Source organism: Anopheles bellator, chromosome X (genome assembly GCF_943735745.2).
Source record: "Anopheles bellator chromosome X, idAnoBellAS_SP24_06.2, whole genome shotgun sequence".
In the NCBI taxonomy this organism is placed as follows: domain Eukaryota; kingdom Metazoa; phylum Arthropoda; class Insecta; order Diptera; family Culicidae; genus Anopheles; species Anopheles bellator.
Genome location: NC_071287.1, coordinates 2,086,531 through 2,105,793, shown reverse-complemented (window position 1 = coordinate 2,105,793; position 19,263 = coordinate 2,086,531). Strand labels below are relative to the sequence as shown.

Genomic DNA, 19,263 nt, shown 5'->3' with positions numbered 1-19,263 from the left:
GGATTCCGTAAGAAAAAAAAAAACAAGAGGAAACACTCGCTCTAAGGTGTTTTGGTTTTTGCAATGCTTTATCGCGCATCTTGACTCCCGACTTCCATGTCACGCGGAGCCAGCGGTTTGTTTTTTGTTTCGCTCTGCTCCGCGACACCACCGGCCATATGTATCGGGGTTCCTTTTGCTCGGTATTAAAACACCTTAGAGAATATTTAGTTCATAATTAGTAAACACAATGTGTTATTTTCAAATGAAAGAAATCAACACATAAACGAAGTGGATAAACGTATGGCAAATATCCCTAAAATAAAAGTTTGGTTGGTGTCTCGACAGCTGATCAAAATTAGATGAAAGAAACCATTATTTACGAATGTACAAATCCTATTGGTGAAGATTTAAAATATTATATTATTATATTACAATATTTACATGATTAATATTGTAATATTTATATCCAAAGCCGTGTGAGTTGTGAGTTGCCGTGTGTACTGTTTGCTAACGCGCTAGTAATTTCGTTGTCCCAATACTTACGGCCGGAAGTGTGTGTTCTTTCGTTTTTGTGCCATCCATTCGGAAGTGCTCGGAGCTCGGAAATGAAGATGCGTAGGTGGACGGCGTGCGCGAATGCGTGAAGTGCCATGGGGGGGTGGGGGTGGGGAGGAATAACCCTCCCCCCCCCCCCAGCACGGGAGGGCGGGGGTATTGGTTCTAATTTTGCTCCTCGTCTCTGTGCCGGGCCTTTTTGCCACCTTATTTTCCATCTCGACGACGACGACGACGCACCGTTCGTGCTTCCGAATGCCCACTAGAGCATACCGTCACCCGCCCGCCTGGCTACCCCCATCCCATCCCCGCCCCCTCCCCCCATCACTACGCGTGCCGCGCGCGCTGCCATCTCGTGGAACGGTTGTCGTGGTGGAAGGCGGCTGCCCTTTCTAACGTTTCCAACGTCCCGGAAAGACAGTAAGAGAGACAGCGGGAGAGAGAGAGAGAGAGAGAGGGAGAGAGAGGGGGGCTCGCAAAGGGCTTGAACGCAGAGACCATGGGACAAATGAAGGGAGGAGAGAGGGCGCGCCAAACACCACTTAATATATCAGCATATTTGCAAGGTCTCGCTAGACACGAATTTTATTTGTTTTCCTGGTCCCCGCACCCCGCCACATCCACTCTCTCGCACTCCCTTCTCTCTCTCTCTTTCTCTCTCTCTCTCTCTCTCTCTCTCTGACAAACGCACTGCCGTGCAGTTGTGGATCGCGCCTCGCGCCTCGCGCGTTGCATCTCGTCGTTGCGCATATTCGTGTGGCTCCGTGGCTCCTATTCCTTCCCGCGTCGCTACACTATCCCTTCTGGTTCGTGTTACGTCCCCACCCCTCCTGGGACCTAGCTTCTCCTGCTAGGCGAATGCTAACCCTTCCCCTGACGCGCACACCCCGGTTTCGGTGTGTTAACACATTGTTTTGCGTTCGCTCGCCTCCCGGCCTCGGGCTCTCATGTGTGTGTCCCTCGCTACCGCACCGATTGGGCACCGATTTGCGACACCAGCCCCACCCCCGCCTCCGCTCCCTACTTCTACACCTACTTTCGCAGCAGCCGCACGCCTCGGTGCAGGTGTTTTCGATTGTTGCGCGTTTTACACCGTGCCACGAGAATCGTAGCGAACACCGTAAAGGAGGACACCCACCCACCCACACACCCCATCCCCGTTCCTCCCGTTTTCGTTGTGTTCCCCATGCCCATTTCCTTCTTGCCCCCTGGTGTGTCCTTTCGAGCCTGGGAAATGGCTGGGCTGCCTTTCAGGTGTTTTTGGTGCGCTACCGTGTACCCTCGGGGCAGCGCGGGTTTCCCTTCATCCCTGTGGCCTCCCCCCTTCCCTATCGACTCCTCGTCAGCCTCACAGGGCATTGCATTCCTCTTGCTAGATGGCGGCAATTAATCGGTGGCGGTGGCGGCCGCGCACAATCAAGTGAGACGAAACAATGACTCTTCGTGGATGGTAGCAAATGGTGAAAATAAGATAAACGGACATCATTTGAAGCCCACACCCCCCTCCGTCCCCCGTCCCCACACCCGCGGGCGTGTGTGAGTTGAGTGATGACCACTGCTTTCTGGGCTCTTCCCGAGCCGAGACGGAAAAAGGAATCCCTTTTCGGGGCGGTGGTGGGAAGAAGAGAGGGAGGGGGGCGTGATTCCCGTCGCGGCACCGGAGCTTAATGAAGAGTTTTTGTACCGCGCAATCGATCAGCGGCCGTGCCCCGCGGTGGTGGCGGTCCAGGAAGGATGCGGCGCGTTGGTAATTTGTTTCCCTCGGGGGTCCTTCACAGCGACCGAGAGGCCCCACTTGCCAGAGTGCGCATGTCGCACCATAATGGCACCGGCGCGCGCGTTTCAAGTTCCGCCGCGCACGAGGATGAGGCGAGTTCGCCGCCGGTTTTTGTTTTATTTGTTTTGTGTTTTTTTTTTCGTAACTGCTTCCTTTCCGTTGGCTCCTTTGAGCGACCCGGGGGCACATGTTGCGGGGGAGGGGGGGCGAGCCCCCAAAACAAATCCGAGGTGCAAACAGATGTCAAACTGTAGCCGCCCGACCGAAGGCCGCGGTTCGTCGCCTGATTTTCGTGTGTCTCCCGTTGAAGTCTTTCGTTTTGCCACGCGTTTTAGCTCCCCTCGTGATTGGCGTGTGTATCGTGTAGCGCGGGCTCGCCGCGCGAAGTGCTTATTAGGAGGCATTCGTGCGGTCCCACCTCCCCTTGCCCCACCCACCGTCACCACCCCGCCTTCCTGGCCCGGTTCCGAACTTGGAGCGGCGCGCGCAGTAAAAGGGCAAACGAGCGTGTCGGTGGCCCGCGGTCGGCGGTTAGGCGAGGGGAGGTGTGCAAAAATTTGAATACAGAAGGTTCACGCTTCCCCCCCCACCCCCCTTCCTGCCCCTCACATTTCTTTTCCCAATCTCTCCCCGCCACGGAAGGCGAGCTCGACAGAGGCTCGGGCCGGGATCCTTCGCGCGGAAGCCGCGTGCAGGTGCGTGGGACTACTAATCACGCGCGGAAAATGGCGGTTTAAGGGGGAGGGGGTAAGGCACTACCTCTTACCTCCCAACACCACCCCCTATCGAACTGGCCACGGGCGCGCGCGGACACCACATTTGACAGCCGGGATGACAGCTTCGTTACGCGCCGTCACCGTTGCCGCCACCGCGAAGCGCGTAACCTCTTTCAGCCTGCGCCCGGGCTCAAGGACCACTCGCCCGCTGGTTGTTTGTGGACAGTGGCGGGGGGTGCCGGCGGGGGTGGGCTCTGTCAACCGCGGGAGCCCTTTACGCGGAACGCGCGGTGTGTGTTTGCTGGAAATTTGAATATGCAAGTGCAGCTGCAGATCCCCCCACCCCTCCCCCTCACACCCCCCTGCCCATCACCCGACCAACACAATACACAGGCGCGGGTGTGGTGGCGACGGCGGAGAATACCTTTTTTGACGTCTTGATGTCTGTTTGGGGGCCGCGCGCGCCCGCCCGCGGTCGATGTTGTTGCGTTTCATTCTTCGATTTTCTTCGACGTCCACCCTCGCTCCTTGCATCCCCCCCCCCTGCACCACCACCCGGGTGTTGTTCAGGTGCGCCGCTCTTTCGCTGCATCTCTAACGCGGAACCATTTACTTTGCATGCATGCCCATTCCATACGTCTTACTTTCCCAGTTTTTGCCGGATTCGCGAGTGCGTTCGCCATCTGCCCCGTGACCCGTGGATGCCCCGTCACCGGTGGTGGGTGCGATGCTTGAGGGGCTTTCTCTAGCCGTGCGGGTGCGTGCATTCTCCTGTGGTGGGCCCCCGTTGCGGTTGCGCTTCGTCGTCGTTGTCCTCGCGGTCAACGTGGGGATCACGAAGGGATTGTCTTTAGTGGAATGTCTTTTCGCAGGCACAGTTTTCACACAGTAGTTTGGTGGTTTGCCGTTTCCAGGTAGTCGCGAAGGGCAATCGACATTAATTCAATATTAGTGAAAACAATTATCGCCGCCAAGTCGATAGGAGAAGCATTGAAGCGTAAACCCCTGGCGATGCGAGAAGGTGGTATTTGAAAAGAGTGAAACCTGGGCGAGTAAGCACCATATGAAAGTAGTTCCCAATTCCGGGATTCAATCGATTACATGTAGGAAGGCAGGTCTCGGCGTTGTCTCGAGCGAGAGTTAGCGGAGGACAACCCCGAGAACAACTTCGTGTATAAAAGGAGGTCGGAGCGCAGAATTTAGTCAGTCGCAAAACAGCAGCAGACCAGAGCGGTCTAACGTTTGTGATCTCAACTACGAAAGAGAGAATAAAGCACGAAAAGGAAGAAAATTCCTGTGTATACTGTTTTCCCTTTCTTACATACATGATCGGTTTTTTTTATCGGCCAAAGCTTCCTTCAAATGGGTTTAAAATTGCCGATTGGGTTGAGTTGCATATTAACTGTATCGACGAGATCATCTCTCTCATAGTAGATCAAACCCTTCCGATCCCACCAAACACTTGCAGCATTGTTTTCCGTCCATAGCAAGACTCTCAAAATAAATCCACTTTTCCCCGCCAGTTACAAGCTGATGGAGAAAAGGCTTTCTTTTGTGCCTGTTCAACACAAGCATTTCACATGAGGATTTTTTTTTATTTCCTGCTGTCGTTCGTTCAGTTCACACGAAACCCCTTTTTTCAGTATTCTCGATCATTCAAATAGCCTTCAAAGTTGGTGCAGTTCACTCCTCATTGAACGTTCTCCTGAATTCTTCCAGGCTCCGTCACGCTCAAATCTCCATTTTTTTAAATCCACTCAAAGCACTGAGATTTTCCAAAGATCCCAAGGTTCCAATTACGCGTGCTGGAAAAGTGACGTGTGGTTCACACAAAATCACCCCTTCGCGGAGTAGAACCTCGGGCTCAGCTCTAAAACGAAATAGAAAGAACGAAACGAACGAAGGTGTGAGCGAGTGGACCTTGCCTTTGACTGACGATCAATCAGATCGGGGTGGGAATTGATTGCAGCAATTGCCCCATCGACACGGATCCACGCGGGGACGCGCAACTCTCTAGTGTGCCGATTAGCTGTTGGCTGCTCAATCACCCAATCGCTTTCCACGCTTAAAATCCGCGTTGATAGTTAACAACTATCTTCTCAACAACGTACTATACGGGACTAGTCCGTCCCTGCAGAACGTTTTTTAGGTGGTATCCGGTACCGTTATACCGCTACACAGCAAGCTCTACAGCCTATAGTATCCTCACAAAGTGACACGGGAGCTGCTATGCAATAAACGAGTGAGAGATAAGCACACACGGCGCATCGGGGGGTGAGCGATTGAATGTCATCGAAACGCCCCTTTACGGCCAATAAACACGGAATGGAGCGAGAGGTGAGGCCGTGGTGAGGCGAGTCAACCAGCTGGGGGCAACCTTTGCAAAACCACGGATAGAGCGGATAGGGATGGGGTGGCGTGCATAATAAGGCAAATCAATTATCGCAGGCACCTGCGAGGCCGATGAGGACAGGCAGGCCAGCCACAGCTGCACCGTTCGATGCACTTGCGCATCCCTCGATGACGACGACGACGACGCTCGAAGTGGTGTGCATCAAGGTGCATTGGTTGCAGTTCCGCCTCATTAGCATCGGGAGAATGGTGCGCGCCTCTGTCGTCGATGCGCCACGCCGCGCCAAGAGAAGAGTCTCCTTGTTACACACCTTGGGGAGGGGGATTCGTGAAAGGGTGAAGGGTATCGAATGCATTTTAATGAATCCCGGCTCCAATGGGACAATGGGGGCAACATAGCAACCCCCAACATTATGTTGGCTTAACTTCCCGCGATCACCCTCCCCAAAAGCCTGCGGTTGGCCCGTGTTAAAACACACACTTCCGGGATGCTAGCCCCCCCCTCCAACTCCACCACCATTGAAGAGGAGGATATCACCCTACACGAGGAGAGGTGCACCCGGACGGTGGCAGCATAAAAGTGAGGTGATTAGAAATGGCCCAAACAAAACGGAGTTGGCCCCCCCCAAAATCGGCTTCCTGTTTTGAGCTGTTTTCGGTTAACTGCTTCTCGGGCTCTCGGTCACCATCAAAGAACTTAAGGTGCTGATGCTGAAAAGAGAGAAAAAAAACAACAAAATGAACAACAACAAAAAAACGGAGCCCCAAACGATGGGGCGAACGAGAAACGAATTAAAAACGGATGAAAAGAAAACGAAAGACTCTCCACCGGCAAGCGACGAACCCGTGGTGGTGACTCGATTTATGTTAATGACAACATTGTTATACAAATTACCATTTCATTAAACACTCTCTTCCGATGGGGCAACGGACCGACCAGACCTCCCCCTCCCGCCTCCCCTCTCCGCGGTGGGCATCCTTTTGCTGTTCGCCGCGCACATAGAGGGTGTTCCGATTTGTCACCTGTGCGCCGAAGTCACCGCCGCCTGGGAGTGCTTTGGGGAGCCACCGGGTCCTGTTGCAACATTTTCGTACACCATGTTTGTGTGCTATGTCACCTTTTGATTGCCGTCATCACATTAAGAAGGCGCGCGCGAAAGAGAGAGAGAGAGACTCGCGACTCAGAGTGCCGGGGCCGCCGCCGGCACGCTGATGATGACTTAACCACGGCCCCCGGGTTTTGTCCACCACTACTGGTCCCCCCGCACTTCTCCTTCCCCCTTCCCCCTTCGCGGTGGTGATTGAAAGAAATGGGATAATTATAGACATTTATTATCAATTTGGCGTACATTAAAGGTCTCACGTTTTAGCGGCGGCGGCGGCGGCGATGGTGACGGTGGCACACAGAGACAGAGCTGCCAGAGGGCTGGGGGTGTGTAGGGTAGGAAAGGAGAGTGGTGAACAATTTCCATAGGAGAGCTCCCTGGTTGGGCGGGCTCTTTCTGTTCGCCCAGGGTTCGCGTTTGTCATGGGTCACTTTCTGCGTGCGAATCGACGAAGACGGCGCGAAGAAAGTGCAGAATTGTGCATTCGCTAGAAAAAGGTATCCCTTCCCCACCCCCTTTCCCCATCCCCGTTCCCCTCCCATCTCTTTCTCTCTGTCTGCCTGTTCATGTTCCGGGTCACTTTATGTTTCGCTCGTTATTTTTTTTTGTCTGCTTTCGTTTTTGCTCGTAATTTTAAGCTCGCGCGCGCGCGCACTCCTACCGTTACGGGGGGGTGCTATTCTGGTGGCTTTTAAGTAACCTCCCCCCACCCAACCTCCCACCACATCCCACATAGCCTCCCTGTTCCGTCGCAACGTCACAACATAAATAAAAGGCCAGGCCGCGCGCGGTAGGCGGGGGGAGTGCGCGGTGCAGCAGGCACGGGGTTGCAATGTTGCATTCGTCATTCATCGCCCAACTGCCCAACAACACACACCAATGCTCACTCCATCATCTGCTTTTTTTTCCTTTCTTCCTTTCCTTGGCGTTGTCGATTTTTTTTTTTCAATTTCCCCAACATCGGCGTGGCGAGTGTCGGGTGAGGGGGAAGGAAGGATGGAGGAGGGGCGGAAGGTAGCCTGCACTGCATCATCAGCCGATGTCGATGTGACGCGCAGAAGTTCACACGGCAGTAGCACCAGGATTCCCAGTGACTTAAAATGTAAAGCGCCACCTGCGGACCTGAGCAGTAGCAACCGGGAAAGGGGTGTAAAGAGGGAGGGGGTGCCAGTAATAAGAAATCACTGCGTTGAGGGTGGGGTGGTGGGGGGGCATGCGGATGCAACATGACTGGTCCTTTTTTGTGGTGCGAGCGCCGACGACGACGACGACGGTGATGATGATGATGATGATGATAATGGTTGGCTTATTCCTTTGTGGTGGATGGGATGGATTAAGAATGATGATGATGACCGTGCGTTGGACACGGTATAGAGGAGCCACCCTTCAACCCCCTCGCACTCCCCCTTGCCTACACGCCATTCCACTATGGCTCCATTCTCTGGACTTCGTCCTTTGATGTTGCTCTCGGATTTCTTGCTCACGTTCACGATCATGCTCATTGACTTTTTGCTGCCGTGATTTTTCCCACTTGTTCCTCTCTCTCTCTCTCTTAGTCTACGTCATATTTTTATTATATTAAACAATATAATAAATAGTTTTCTAGAATACATTATGTTTTTAATTATATTTAAAAATAAGCTTGCGGCATCAAAATCAAAAAATTGAGGTGATCCAGGTTCGAACCTGCTCGAACCTCGAACTGTGCTTGGCGAAACGCTTAGAAAAGATTAAAGGTCGAAACGAAGAAGGATTCAAAGGCTCTGAACCGGAAGGAGCCTTCGCGGTGGTGTGAACATTATTGCAGCAACCGTTAGTGTTCCGTTCCGACCGTTGCTTGAGGTGTTGGATGAGAAGAGGGAGCCTTGGAAGGGGAACGAATTTTCTTGATGACCAACACCGCACGCAATCCGGTTGGTCCGGGTCGGAGAAAGAAAATGAAATAGTTTATGCTCCTACTATAAAAAGAAAGGACATAGCTTTCCGATTGGCCCAATTTTCTCTCCCTCTTTCTCTCAATCTAGTTTACTTTCTCATTGTTTGTCGCAGGAACCTTGGTAAACGTTTTATCTCACAGTGGTTTGCTGGTTTGGAATAGTGGTTTGGTTTGCTAATTGTTTCCGATCGGATCCTCGTGTCGTTGAGCGTATATCATAAACAGGCACACAATTCATTCAAAACGGTTGTATACGGGGTGTGTATTTTTTAGAATGAATTTCGACTGCTTGCTTTGTATTTGATTTCGCCTTTTCGAAACCTGTGTTGGGAGCAACCGACGTAGCCAGTTGCAGCTTCCTCTTCGCTCTTGGCAGCAAAAACATTAGCGAAAGACTTACCGGATGAGGTGGGGAAACTTCCCCGCACCACTCACCACTCTCTGGGATGGACTCTGTGTATGTGGCACAAAAGAAACGGGATGCTCGCGCCCCGTGGCCGTTGTGATGCGCCGCAGCGCTGCAGCGAAGGCTTGCACCGACGACGACGATGATGACGGCGATGACGATGATGCGTCGAATCGAATTATGTACCGTAATTAGCCTTCGTCCCCGTGCAGCGAAAGAAAGGGACAGTGAGGGAGGAGAACCACCCCGGGATTGCGGGTCGCGGCGATCAGCGGCGAATACTTATCTTTCTCCGACCGAAACAACCGTTGATTAGCCCTGCAGCTGTGGGCTTACGTTTGCTGCTGCTGCAGCGATAAAGTGGTTTTTTGTAGGCCGAAAGCGAAGACAAAAACGCTATTTTGCTAAATCACACACATCTATCTGTTCTTGGCTTCGGCTGTGGCCACTGGAGAAGTTTTAGCACAAAGATTGCTAACACGTTTGCGTCGTCTACCCTTTTTGATGTATTATTTTTTTTCTGGCCGCTCCGAAGTTCCGTTGAAAAATTCGTGAAAAAAGACCGTGGTTTGCAGAAGAAAAACATCCCTCTTTTTCAAGAGCATTTTGCAAATGGCTAACATCCATGAATTTTCGAATTGTTGGAGTATTCACCGTATTCACCATTCATCGCCCCAAGGGACTTTAATCTGTTTTCAGACAAAAATAAAATGCATGAAAAACGTTTTTCATCAAATGATGACAATGATTCCAAACAACAAAAATGTGTTTTTTATCGAGGCTACGAACATATTGAATTGCGTAGTATGTTGCAATTACCGGTTGCGGTTTTCGATGAAGAGCACACATAACTTTCGGAGGAATTTCATTTTTCTTTTATTCTGAGTAATCATTCTTTGTTGCTACATATTTCACCCATGTCTTAGAAAAAACGTGGATACACTTTCAATAGAATCTGTTTTTATTTCGTCGAAAACCTTTCGTGTTGGCCCATTTTTTGACAACTTCAAATTTGGCGAATCTCATGTTGGGCTGATGGTGACTTTAGCAATCCTTAAAATTCTGTAATCGACTAAGCGGTCCGAAGAATTGTATTGTTTGTACTTTATACAGCTCAATGCCTGTCGCAGAGTGACAGCCACCTTTCGGTCTGTCAAACGAAACGTATCACGGTGGGCTTTTTGCGGTCGGTGAACTTTAAACGAAGCTTCTAATGCTTCTAATAAAAACCTTCCTGTCGAAGTCGCTCACTGCGCTCTGCGGCATAGGAAGCCCATCCGCGTCCACCCATCCGAGATGCCGAAACATACTTGCCACCGCACGAACAATAAAATGTGATCGCAGCCTGGCGGCGTGCAAAGGAAAATTCAGCGCCACCGCCGGTGCAGTGAATGGGGTGCAGTGGCAGGAAAAAGGCACACCGCCCGCCCGAGAGGATGAAAAGATGGATGGATGGGTGGATCGCGTTTAATTGCGGGCTAATTTTTCTTTTCCATTCAAAAACCGGCAAGAAAGAAGCGGGGTGGACGCGCGGACCCTCCTGCTGCTTTGTTGTGCGACCCTCCCGGCGGCCCACCGATCCCCCTCCACCCGCATGCCACCTGCCGCCTCCTGGGCCGCAGTGAAAAGAATGTGTATTAAACTATGTTGCGGCGCGCTGCCGGTGAACGCATTCGGATGAAGATGCATGTGATTGCATTTATTATTGGATGCAGGGTCGCCCTGTCCCTCCCTGCCCCTGACACAGCTTCGAAATTTTCCCCCTTCCATACCACCCCCTCACCACCGCAGTGGCTAATCGCGAGAAAAAGGGACGTCGTCGGCTGCCCTTTTTTCCCACTGCTGCAGCCTTCGTCGAAGTGGCGCGCGCGTAATGATTTTTGTGCTTCTCTATCTCTCTCTTGCTCTCTTTCTCGCTGTCTCTCTCTGGCTCTGTGTTTACTCCGTCCTCCGGGTCACGAAGAAACCGATTGTCTCCATCGGCGCCCTCCTCCTTCGCAAGGGGAGCTCACTTTTGATGTTGCTCCTTCTGTTCCGTGACTTTCCCAAGGAGTCTCGCTCGGTTCACGCAACTCACCGCGGAAGGTGGTGGGTGCACGTGAGGGCACTCCTGCAGGCACCACCCCCTGTGTAGGCCCCCCCTCTCCCACCTCGACTCAACACACACGCGAAGCGAACGTCGCTTCCGTCGGTTGCGGCGGCTGTGGAGCTACTTTATTTTATTGACGCTAATTTTATCACCCCCCCCGACCTCCCACCCTGCGCCACCATCGTTTTCCCTGCGCTTCGTCCTTTTGCGCCGACGTCCCTGCTGCCGACCAGGCGGTGAAGGATTACGATGCCGGTTGCTCGTCCGCCGCGTCCATTTTTCACACTCTGCTCCTTGCTGTGTTCACTGTTTTATGCTCGACACTATGCTCGACACTATGCTCTCGCAAGATGATGCGTGTGTGCAGCGGGAGGCGCTTGACGCGTTACGAAGCATTTACGGACCGGACACACACGCGAACGCGCGCACTGTCTTCGGTCGCGTTGCGGAATTGGTTGCGGTTTGGGCTTTGCGTGTGATGTGAGCCTTGCGGATGTGATGAATCGGCACAAATCGGATCGGCGCCCGGGAGTTGTAATCATTCATCGTTGCATCGTCGCGCGCGCAAGTTCACTGTCAGAGTTGGACGCGCGACGCCCAAACAGTAAAAAAAGGTGGCGTGGATCGAATGTGGAGAAAGACCTCCGACTCATTTATGTCTCGGCACTCTTGATCTCTCAATCTCTCTCAATCTCTCTCAATCTCTCTCTCTCTCTTTCTTTGTCTTTCTCTTTATTTCCCAATTTTCCCCGCCTCACTCTTAATCTCTAACTATTCAGTTTAAAACCATCGAATACTTTTTCAGCGTGCAGTCTCCATTTCGGAAGTCAATAAAGATAAGCCTAAATGACTGTAACGCACGACAATAAAACGCTACTCTCAGTGATCCAGTTTCAGTGGGTCAAGCAATCTGCTTCCTTCTAAACAAAAAGCAGTTTGGTTCAAGAACAAACAAAAAACTTTACGAAATACAAGAATGAAAAAATTACTTTAGTCTATCCAAAAGCAATCAAAAGATTCTCTTCCAATAAGACAGGTTTCAAAGCGTGCCAATAGTAAAATACCATTTGTTTTAAATTGACCTTAGTTAGTTGGGAATTTTATTTTAAAAACGTTTAGATCGTTTCACCACTACTCACTAACTCATCTTAATGATGCTTCGACGTTCTTCACCGGATAGTAAACAATATTTCGATATTTTTGCGATCTTGTGCAAGCCGAAAAACAGCATAATGTCTTCGTCATAAATTCTTCACCGTGCCTTTCTCGGCCTTAATTTTGCATTTTGAATATGAAAACACGTAATCATAAAACTCATAAACGCAACTCATAAAAAACGAAATCTCCGTCAAGCTAAAGTTGCTTTATTGCCGAGCATTACGAAAGAAATTGGTGTGAAGGAAACTGAAAACTTCAAGCTTCCCGCTTCAGCTAAACTTGTTTTCGTGGCCGGTACCAGTCTACGCGAACAAATCTAAATGTTATTTAATCGCCCAAAATTTTGCGATCAAAAAGGAAAATATACTAATTTTTATTATTCAAATGTTCAGCAGAAAAGGAAATTTCTTTCACACTCATATGAGACGCGTTGAGTGGCTGACCTTCGCTTGGAGATTCTACTAGTTGCCCCATAGAATCGCACGTGCTTAGAGCGACAGGTGCCCGCTAATGCGATCAAAATATCGATAAGACCGGTCCCTCCTCTCCTCTAGCCACCCATTCGCTGGTGTGAATTTTTTTCTGCTGCCCAAAAAGACCAATAAAAGAAAGGATTTACCACCGCGGAGCAGCGAAAGCGACAAAGAACGAAACGAACGCGAACCGAACGCCAACGGGGGGGAGATAAACGAGGCATCCCACGGTCTGGGAAGCAAAACGAAACAAAAGACTTCAACTGCCGAAAAGCGATGAACCCCGGCTTTGGATGCTATTGCGCCCCGGGTTTCGGTTGGATCGCATCCTTTCACGGCGAGCCGCCACCATGCATATCCTTTCTGCCTCACCACTCCAACGTTCGCTTAGCTCAACCGGCGGCGTTGTTGTTAATTTAATTTTTAACTGCTTCGCGGCTTTCGGGTGGTGGAAGCCTCGAAGCAGCGCCAAAGTGATTCGTTTGGCGCGCCACTGTGCGGCGGTCAATCAATGGCCGGCCACACGGTCGCCGTGTTCGACTCGCGAGACGGTTTTAATGCGTGAACAATTTCGAGTTGTTTTTTTTCACGTGTCTACCGTGTTGTTGCTTTGTGCCCCGTGGCGTGGGGGGGATGTAGGGGCGGGTGTAGAAACCATAAACATGCCGCCGCCGCTGCGACAATACAATGTTGTCCCGAAACTCCGAGCGGACCCCGAGGTGCCTCCGCTTGTGGCTTCCGGATGTTGATGCCTGCGGAACGATGATCCGGAGCCACCGGAGCCATCTCGCGTTGATCACCTTTTAAGAAGACCCCGGTCGGCGTCGAGTGTGTGCGCTGTGTTGTGCCGAGCTACCCAATTTTCTCTCGCCAGCCAATAACCGATAAAACCAATTATATTATTTAGCTGCCCAGCAGCAACAGAGAGCGCAGAGAAGGCCGGGAGGACCGGCCAACGGTCGGGCCGCCGGTCCACACGCCGGGTATGAATATTAAATTATTGAAATACTTTACGACCTGCTTTACGATCCTCGCGAGCCCGCGATGGATGGCCGGGTGATTGGTCGGGGGTTGGTGCCATATGGACAGCAGTAAACGCCGCGCCCACATACCTTGGAGGTAGCTACAAACTGTGAACACGGCAAAATTGGGAACAAAAAACCCGACGGCGGATCACAGACGAGAGGCTTACATGGAAGCTTTACTCTAATCTCTGTTCGTCAGAACGAAGTCGTTGTGGACGGGATTAGTTCGCATGTGGAGTTGTTCATTTAGAGAAAAAGTTTATAAAATGTTAGATGGGTGGAATGTATAAAGTATCTGAGGTGTCGTCGTCTAATAAAATGATCAATATGTTTGAATTTTTTTCATGTCTCTGTATTTATTGTGAGGTGTAATAGTCAGTTGGCTTTCCTGATCGCGGAATGGCTTGGAAAATTCTGTTTGTCATACTGTCAACAAGGATTTTCAAAATTTTTGGGTCCATATGTTCCCAAGCTTCCAAAATGGATGCCTTAAGCTCATTAATAGAGCTGTATTGCTTCCTATCCGCATAAATTTGTCTAACCAATATTCCTCAGACATTTTCAACTGAAATTGACCATTTTTTTCGGCGGTTGGCAGCTGTAAATGGGATCAGGCAGTCTTCTAGAATCTGGTTGTGATCGTTGGAGTCCATTTTAACAGGATTTAAAAGCGAGATTGTGCTTGCCCGCAGAGCAAAACCCAAGCCACACTATCAGAGATTCTCCTCCAAATTTAGAGGGTGAAGAAGTACTCCGGATCTTTGCGTAAATCTCGCCAGTAGCCTTTTAAAACGTAGGGCTCATCCAAATTAAACTTTTTTTCACCAGTAAAGATCACCTACAATAAATCGAATTAGATGCCAATTTAACAATGCTTCGCTTGGTTCTCATCAACATCTTGGATTTTTTCGGAGTACTCTACGCAGTCGCATACCGCTTAGGATCCTTGAAATAATTACGGATTACTTTATCGGATCTCTTTTATTATTCGAGCCATTTCTCGAATAGCAACACCCTCTAGCCTATATGCCTCTATCAGTCCTTTTTCTTTTTCACTCTGGGAAATTGGGCTCACCTCGTAAGCTATTTCCGGTGTTGTGCGATATTCTTCTGTTGCTTGCTGTAACAGTGGGCTGGGTGGGCGATCGTGTCCACGTGTTACGTGCCCTCCTTCGAAGGAGAGGTGCTAATCGCTGGAACCGTTCGAACCGCAAGCTATTTACATCCATCCATCAGCCACCCAGTTGCGAATCGTTTCGGAGATTCCTTCGCCACAAAAACCCCGTGTCCGTGCTTCTGGCGTTTGTTAATTTGTACTGTTTTGCGTGGTCAAGGGGTACGGGCTTCTGACTTCATTTACGATCGCGCGCGCGCGTGATGGATACATTTTCAAATTTAAGCCACTGCGCCACTGTGGCGTCCGTTTATGGCTTCATAAATAAATATGACGCCGAGCCGGGGTGGGCCCACCACCGGCCCACCAACAGCGGTCATTGCCCTCCGCAAACCCGGACACCCGGATGGGTGGTCGGGAAATATATTGCCCACTTTTGTGTACCGAGCTTAATAGGTTCCTCTGATCCTGGCCTCTCTTTAATGGGATCCCGGGGGTTCTCTCGTGGAAAGTCCAGCCACAATAGCGGATCGACTACGAATGTATGTGCGAGAGAGAGAGAGAGAGGATTGAGATTGTGTTGCCCTGAAGGGCTCGTAAAAGGGGCCTGGTGACTTATGTTGCTTATGTTTTCGGATGATTGGCGCCGCTACCGTGTATGCGCTGGTCGCAAAGGTCACAACCCACCCACCGTCACATACATAGCATTCCGGAGCTCCGATGGGCATAAATTATCTCTCTCTCGCTCTCTCTCGCTCTGTTTCGTAGTCCCTGGCACGACCTCCCCGTTGGGGAATGCTGCCACCGGGCTTTTGCATTAGCACGGCATTATTAGGCGGGCGGGATGACTTGACCACCGGGTGGTGGGTGTGGAGGGGTGGGAGGAGGTACCTATGTCAGACCCCCCGGCGGGTGAACCGGTTCCGGGCGGCCCCGTTGAAACTCCATCAATCAATCAATGACGATGATCGGTCGCTAGCTAGCTCACAGGGAGCGGTTGGGTGGTGTCAAATCAAAGCCCCCTCCCCCTACCCCCTCCCGATCCCAATTCCACCACCCCGCTCACATCGCATCACATCGCTAGTAGGCCCTTGTGAGGTCACAGCTAGCGAAGAAAATCAATTAATAGCTGGCGTCTGTGGCGTGCCTGGAAAGCGACACAAAAACACACAACAAGGGGGGGGGGGGGGGGGGGGGCAACAACCTATCTGTCAAAATTAGACACAATCCACTACAACCCTTCAATCCCTTCGCTTCGTCACCTGAGTCGCGATCTCTCTCTAATGAACCCCTTCGTTCGCATTCCTTCCGGCCGCAGGTTGTCCTCTCGGCCTGCTCCTCGTACTTCCAGTCGCTGTTTCACGACTTCCCGGCCCGGCACCCGATCGTCATCCTGAAGGACGTCCACCTGGCCGAGCTGCGCTCGTTGGTCGACTTCATGTACAAAGGGGAGGTAAATGTTGAGTACTGTCAGCTTTCGCCACTGCTAAAAACGGCCAAATCGCTCAAGGTAGGTCCTCACCACCACCGCCTTCCCTGCTTCCCCATGCACTCACGATCTCTGTTTTACTTCCCGCGGGGGTTCCCTGTCCGCCCGCCCGCCCGCCGCAGGTCAAGGGTTTGACGGAGATGACCAACCAGAGCAGTCCGCTGACGGAGACGAGGCTAGATCCTGAGCGACTGAGAGCACACAGCAGCAGCAGCAACAGCAACAGCAACAGCGGCAGCGCCAGCCATGGTCACGTGGTGGGCCCCGGCGGCGGCCCCGGCGGCGCTGCCCTTACCGCCACCCCCGAAACCATGCTCCTGCCGACCAACCTGTCGAGGAGTTCCCCAACAACTACGACGACGACGACGACGACGGCGACGGTTACGACGTCCGCTACCGCTGCTACGGCCACTACGACGGCGACGGCGGTCGCACTGATAGCGACGTCGACTTCGCCGGCGGCGACGGTGACGACGACCGCCAGTAGCAACAGCAGTTCCTCCTCTTCTTCGTATACCACCACCAGCACCACGGTCGTCAACAGCAACATCCGGCAAACGTCGGCGGCGTCGGCGGCCACAATTACTACGGCGGCGTCGAGCGTGTCGCATCACCACCACCTCCATCAGAAACACCACCCCCACCACCATCATCACCAACATCAAGAGCCGCCAGAGTTCAGCCACCAGCGGCTCAGTTCCGGAGTCGCAACCTCCAGTAGCGGCACGGCGACGACGACGACCAGGACTACGCCACCGCCACCGACGACGCCGCCGCCGCCGCCGCCACCACCGCTCTTCAACAGTAGTAGTAGTTGTAGTGGTTCCGGTGGCGTTACCGACCTCTCGACCGCCCTCAGTAAGAGCCGACTGCAGGAAGAGGAGGAAGAGGAGTCGCTGCAGGTCCCACCGCCGCCGCCGGACAGTGAGGAAGAGGACGGCAGGGGCGGCCGGCACCACCGGCCCACGACGCCCGTGACGCGCAAAACCGGAAGTTCCCCGTTCACCTCGATCGCGGCCCTAGCGGCGGGGGGCAACACCCCGCAGCTGATACGACGAACCTCTCCGACGACGACGACGCAACACCACCACCACCGGCTAGTGATACAGAGTCCTCCACCGTCGGGCGGCTGCAGCATTCTACCCTCCCAGCTGGCCGTCGCCGTCATCAGCAGTGCGCTGGGTGACGCAGAGCGGAACGAAGCACCGCCGGTGGACGAGAACGTGGAGGGTGAACGGCAGGACGAAGATCCTAGTGGCCGTCATCATAGGCGTAGCGGGAGCGGTGGCCGATCGAAAGCGGGCGATGAGTCGCTGGTCGGTACGACGACGACCAGCACGTTGGCGGCTCAGCTCCCTAGCGGAGAGGAGGAAGACAGCAGCCGGCACCACCACCACCACCGGACGTCGTCGTCGACGACGCCTCCACCCCGCAGTCGAAGCAATAATCTCGGTCTGGTGATAGAAGGAGAAGGAGTAGCAGCAGCCGTCACCGCCGCCCGGCATTATGAGAGGCCGCCGGAGCGATTGCTGCGCCTGCCGGACGATGAGGATGAGGGAGGTGGAGGTGGCAGGCGGGATGAGGCGGGAGTCACGACGGTGACCGATCGAGGAGCGATCGCTACGACGACTACGGAGAGGACGGTGGTTGAGACTGGAGCTGGAGAGCAGCGGCGGCTTTCGATCGCCGCCGCCGCCGTCGGTCCCGATGACGACGTCGAGGAGCGACGACACCACCACCACCACCACCATCCCAGCTTGCTGCGAAATGTGATCAGCACAACCGAACAGGACGATGACGATGAGGAGGAAGACGATCAGGACGGTGGTGGCGGTGGCGAGCAGGAGGAGGAACATCAGCACCACGAGCGGGAGGGAGAGGAGGACGATGAGGATGAGGATAGTGATGTGGCCGCCACCACCGACCTACTGGTGGCGGCGGTAGCGGCAGCCGCTCATGCCGACGCCGTCGGGCGGCGAGCGGCGGACGGTCCCGAGCCACCACCACCCGAACCGATTGACGAGGAGGAGGTGGAGGGTGAGGAGAAGGACTGTGGGGAGGTACGACGGGGCCGGGTCGAACGAGATGAGGACGATGACGATGATGACGATGAGGATGAGGACGATGAAGATGAGCCGGACGAGGATGAGGAGCCGCATGATCTGCACATCGGTAGCACCGCCGCTACGAGCAGCAGCGGGAGTGGCAGTGGCAGCGGCAGTATCCTTGGCTCGAGCCGTCACCTACTGCACCACCTACCACACCACCACAACCACCACAACCACCACCAACAACAACATCACCAGCAGCAACAGCAACATCTGGTGGCGGTGGCTACCGTGGCTCACAGCGGGGATCTGATGGCCACGAAACTGCTACGGACGGCGGAGCAGCACCACCACCATCAACAGCACCACCACCACCAACACCATCATCGGTCCCAGCAGCGGCGCAAGCGCTCGTCCGACGACGAGCACGACGCGCACCAGCAACAGCAGCAGCAGCACGGTGGCAGTAGCAAACCCGGTAACAACAACAACAACAACAACAACAATAGTAGTAGCTTCAGTAACAACTCCGAGGACGAGTACGAGCCGCCGGTGAAGATCAAGAGCGAAGTCGGTAAGTTTTGGCCCCGATCCCCGATCCTCCTCCATGAGCATCGCTAACGCATCTTTCCTTTTTGGCCGGTGTTCGGCGGATTGCAGACTTTTCGGCGTTTTCGGGCCTGAACATGACGCTGAATGCGGCCGCTGCGGCGGCTGCTGCGGCGGCCGCTGCTGCAGCCAGCACGACCTCACCGGGCAGCAGCCTGTCGGCGACGTTGAACGCGGCCGCTGCTGCCGCCGCCGCCGCCGCCACGGCCTCGTCTGCCCCTGGGACACCGGGGGTTCAGCTGCTGCCGGCGGACCTGCGGCCATCGTCCCGCGGTGGCCTTACCGCCGAATCTCTCAGCGGTGGTGGCGGCACAGGCTCGGCGCTGGCGACGTCGCCGGGCAAGAATGGTGAGCAGCAGCAAAGGAGTTCACCGCAGTCGCAGCAGCAGCAGCACCATCACCACCGCCATCATCTGCACCAGCAGCAG

The 19,263-nt window shown here is 53.3% G+C and overlaps 1 protein-coding gene across 1 annotated transcript in view; it reads left to right on the top strand.

Annotated features, from left to right (window-relative positions):
* The window catches only part of LOC131213259 (uncharacterized), a 77,773-nt gene that overhangs the window by 23,899 nt on the left and 34,611 nt on the right, over positions 1 to 19,263 (top strand). The window contains exons 2-6 of the mRNA XM_058207269.1: positions 16,008 to 16,199; positions 16,301 to 16,645; positions 16,705 to 16,895; positions 17,038 to 18,800; positions 18,887 to 19,183. Coding sequence (XP_058063252.1) covers positions 16,008 to 16,199; positions 16,301 to 16,645; positions 16,705 to 16,895; positions 17,038 to 18,800; positions 18,887 to 19,183 — 2,788 coding nt within the window. The remainder of the gene's footprint in view (positions 1 to 16,007; positions 16,200 to 16,300; positions 16,646 to 16,704; positions 16,896 to 17,037; positions 18,801 to 18,886; positions 19,184 to 19,263) is intronic.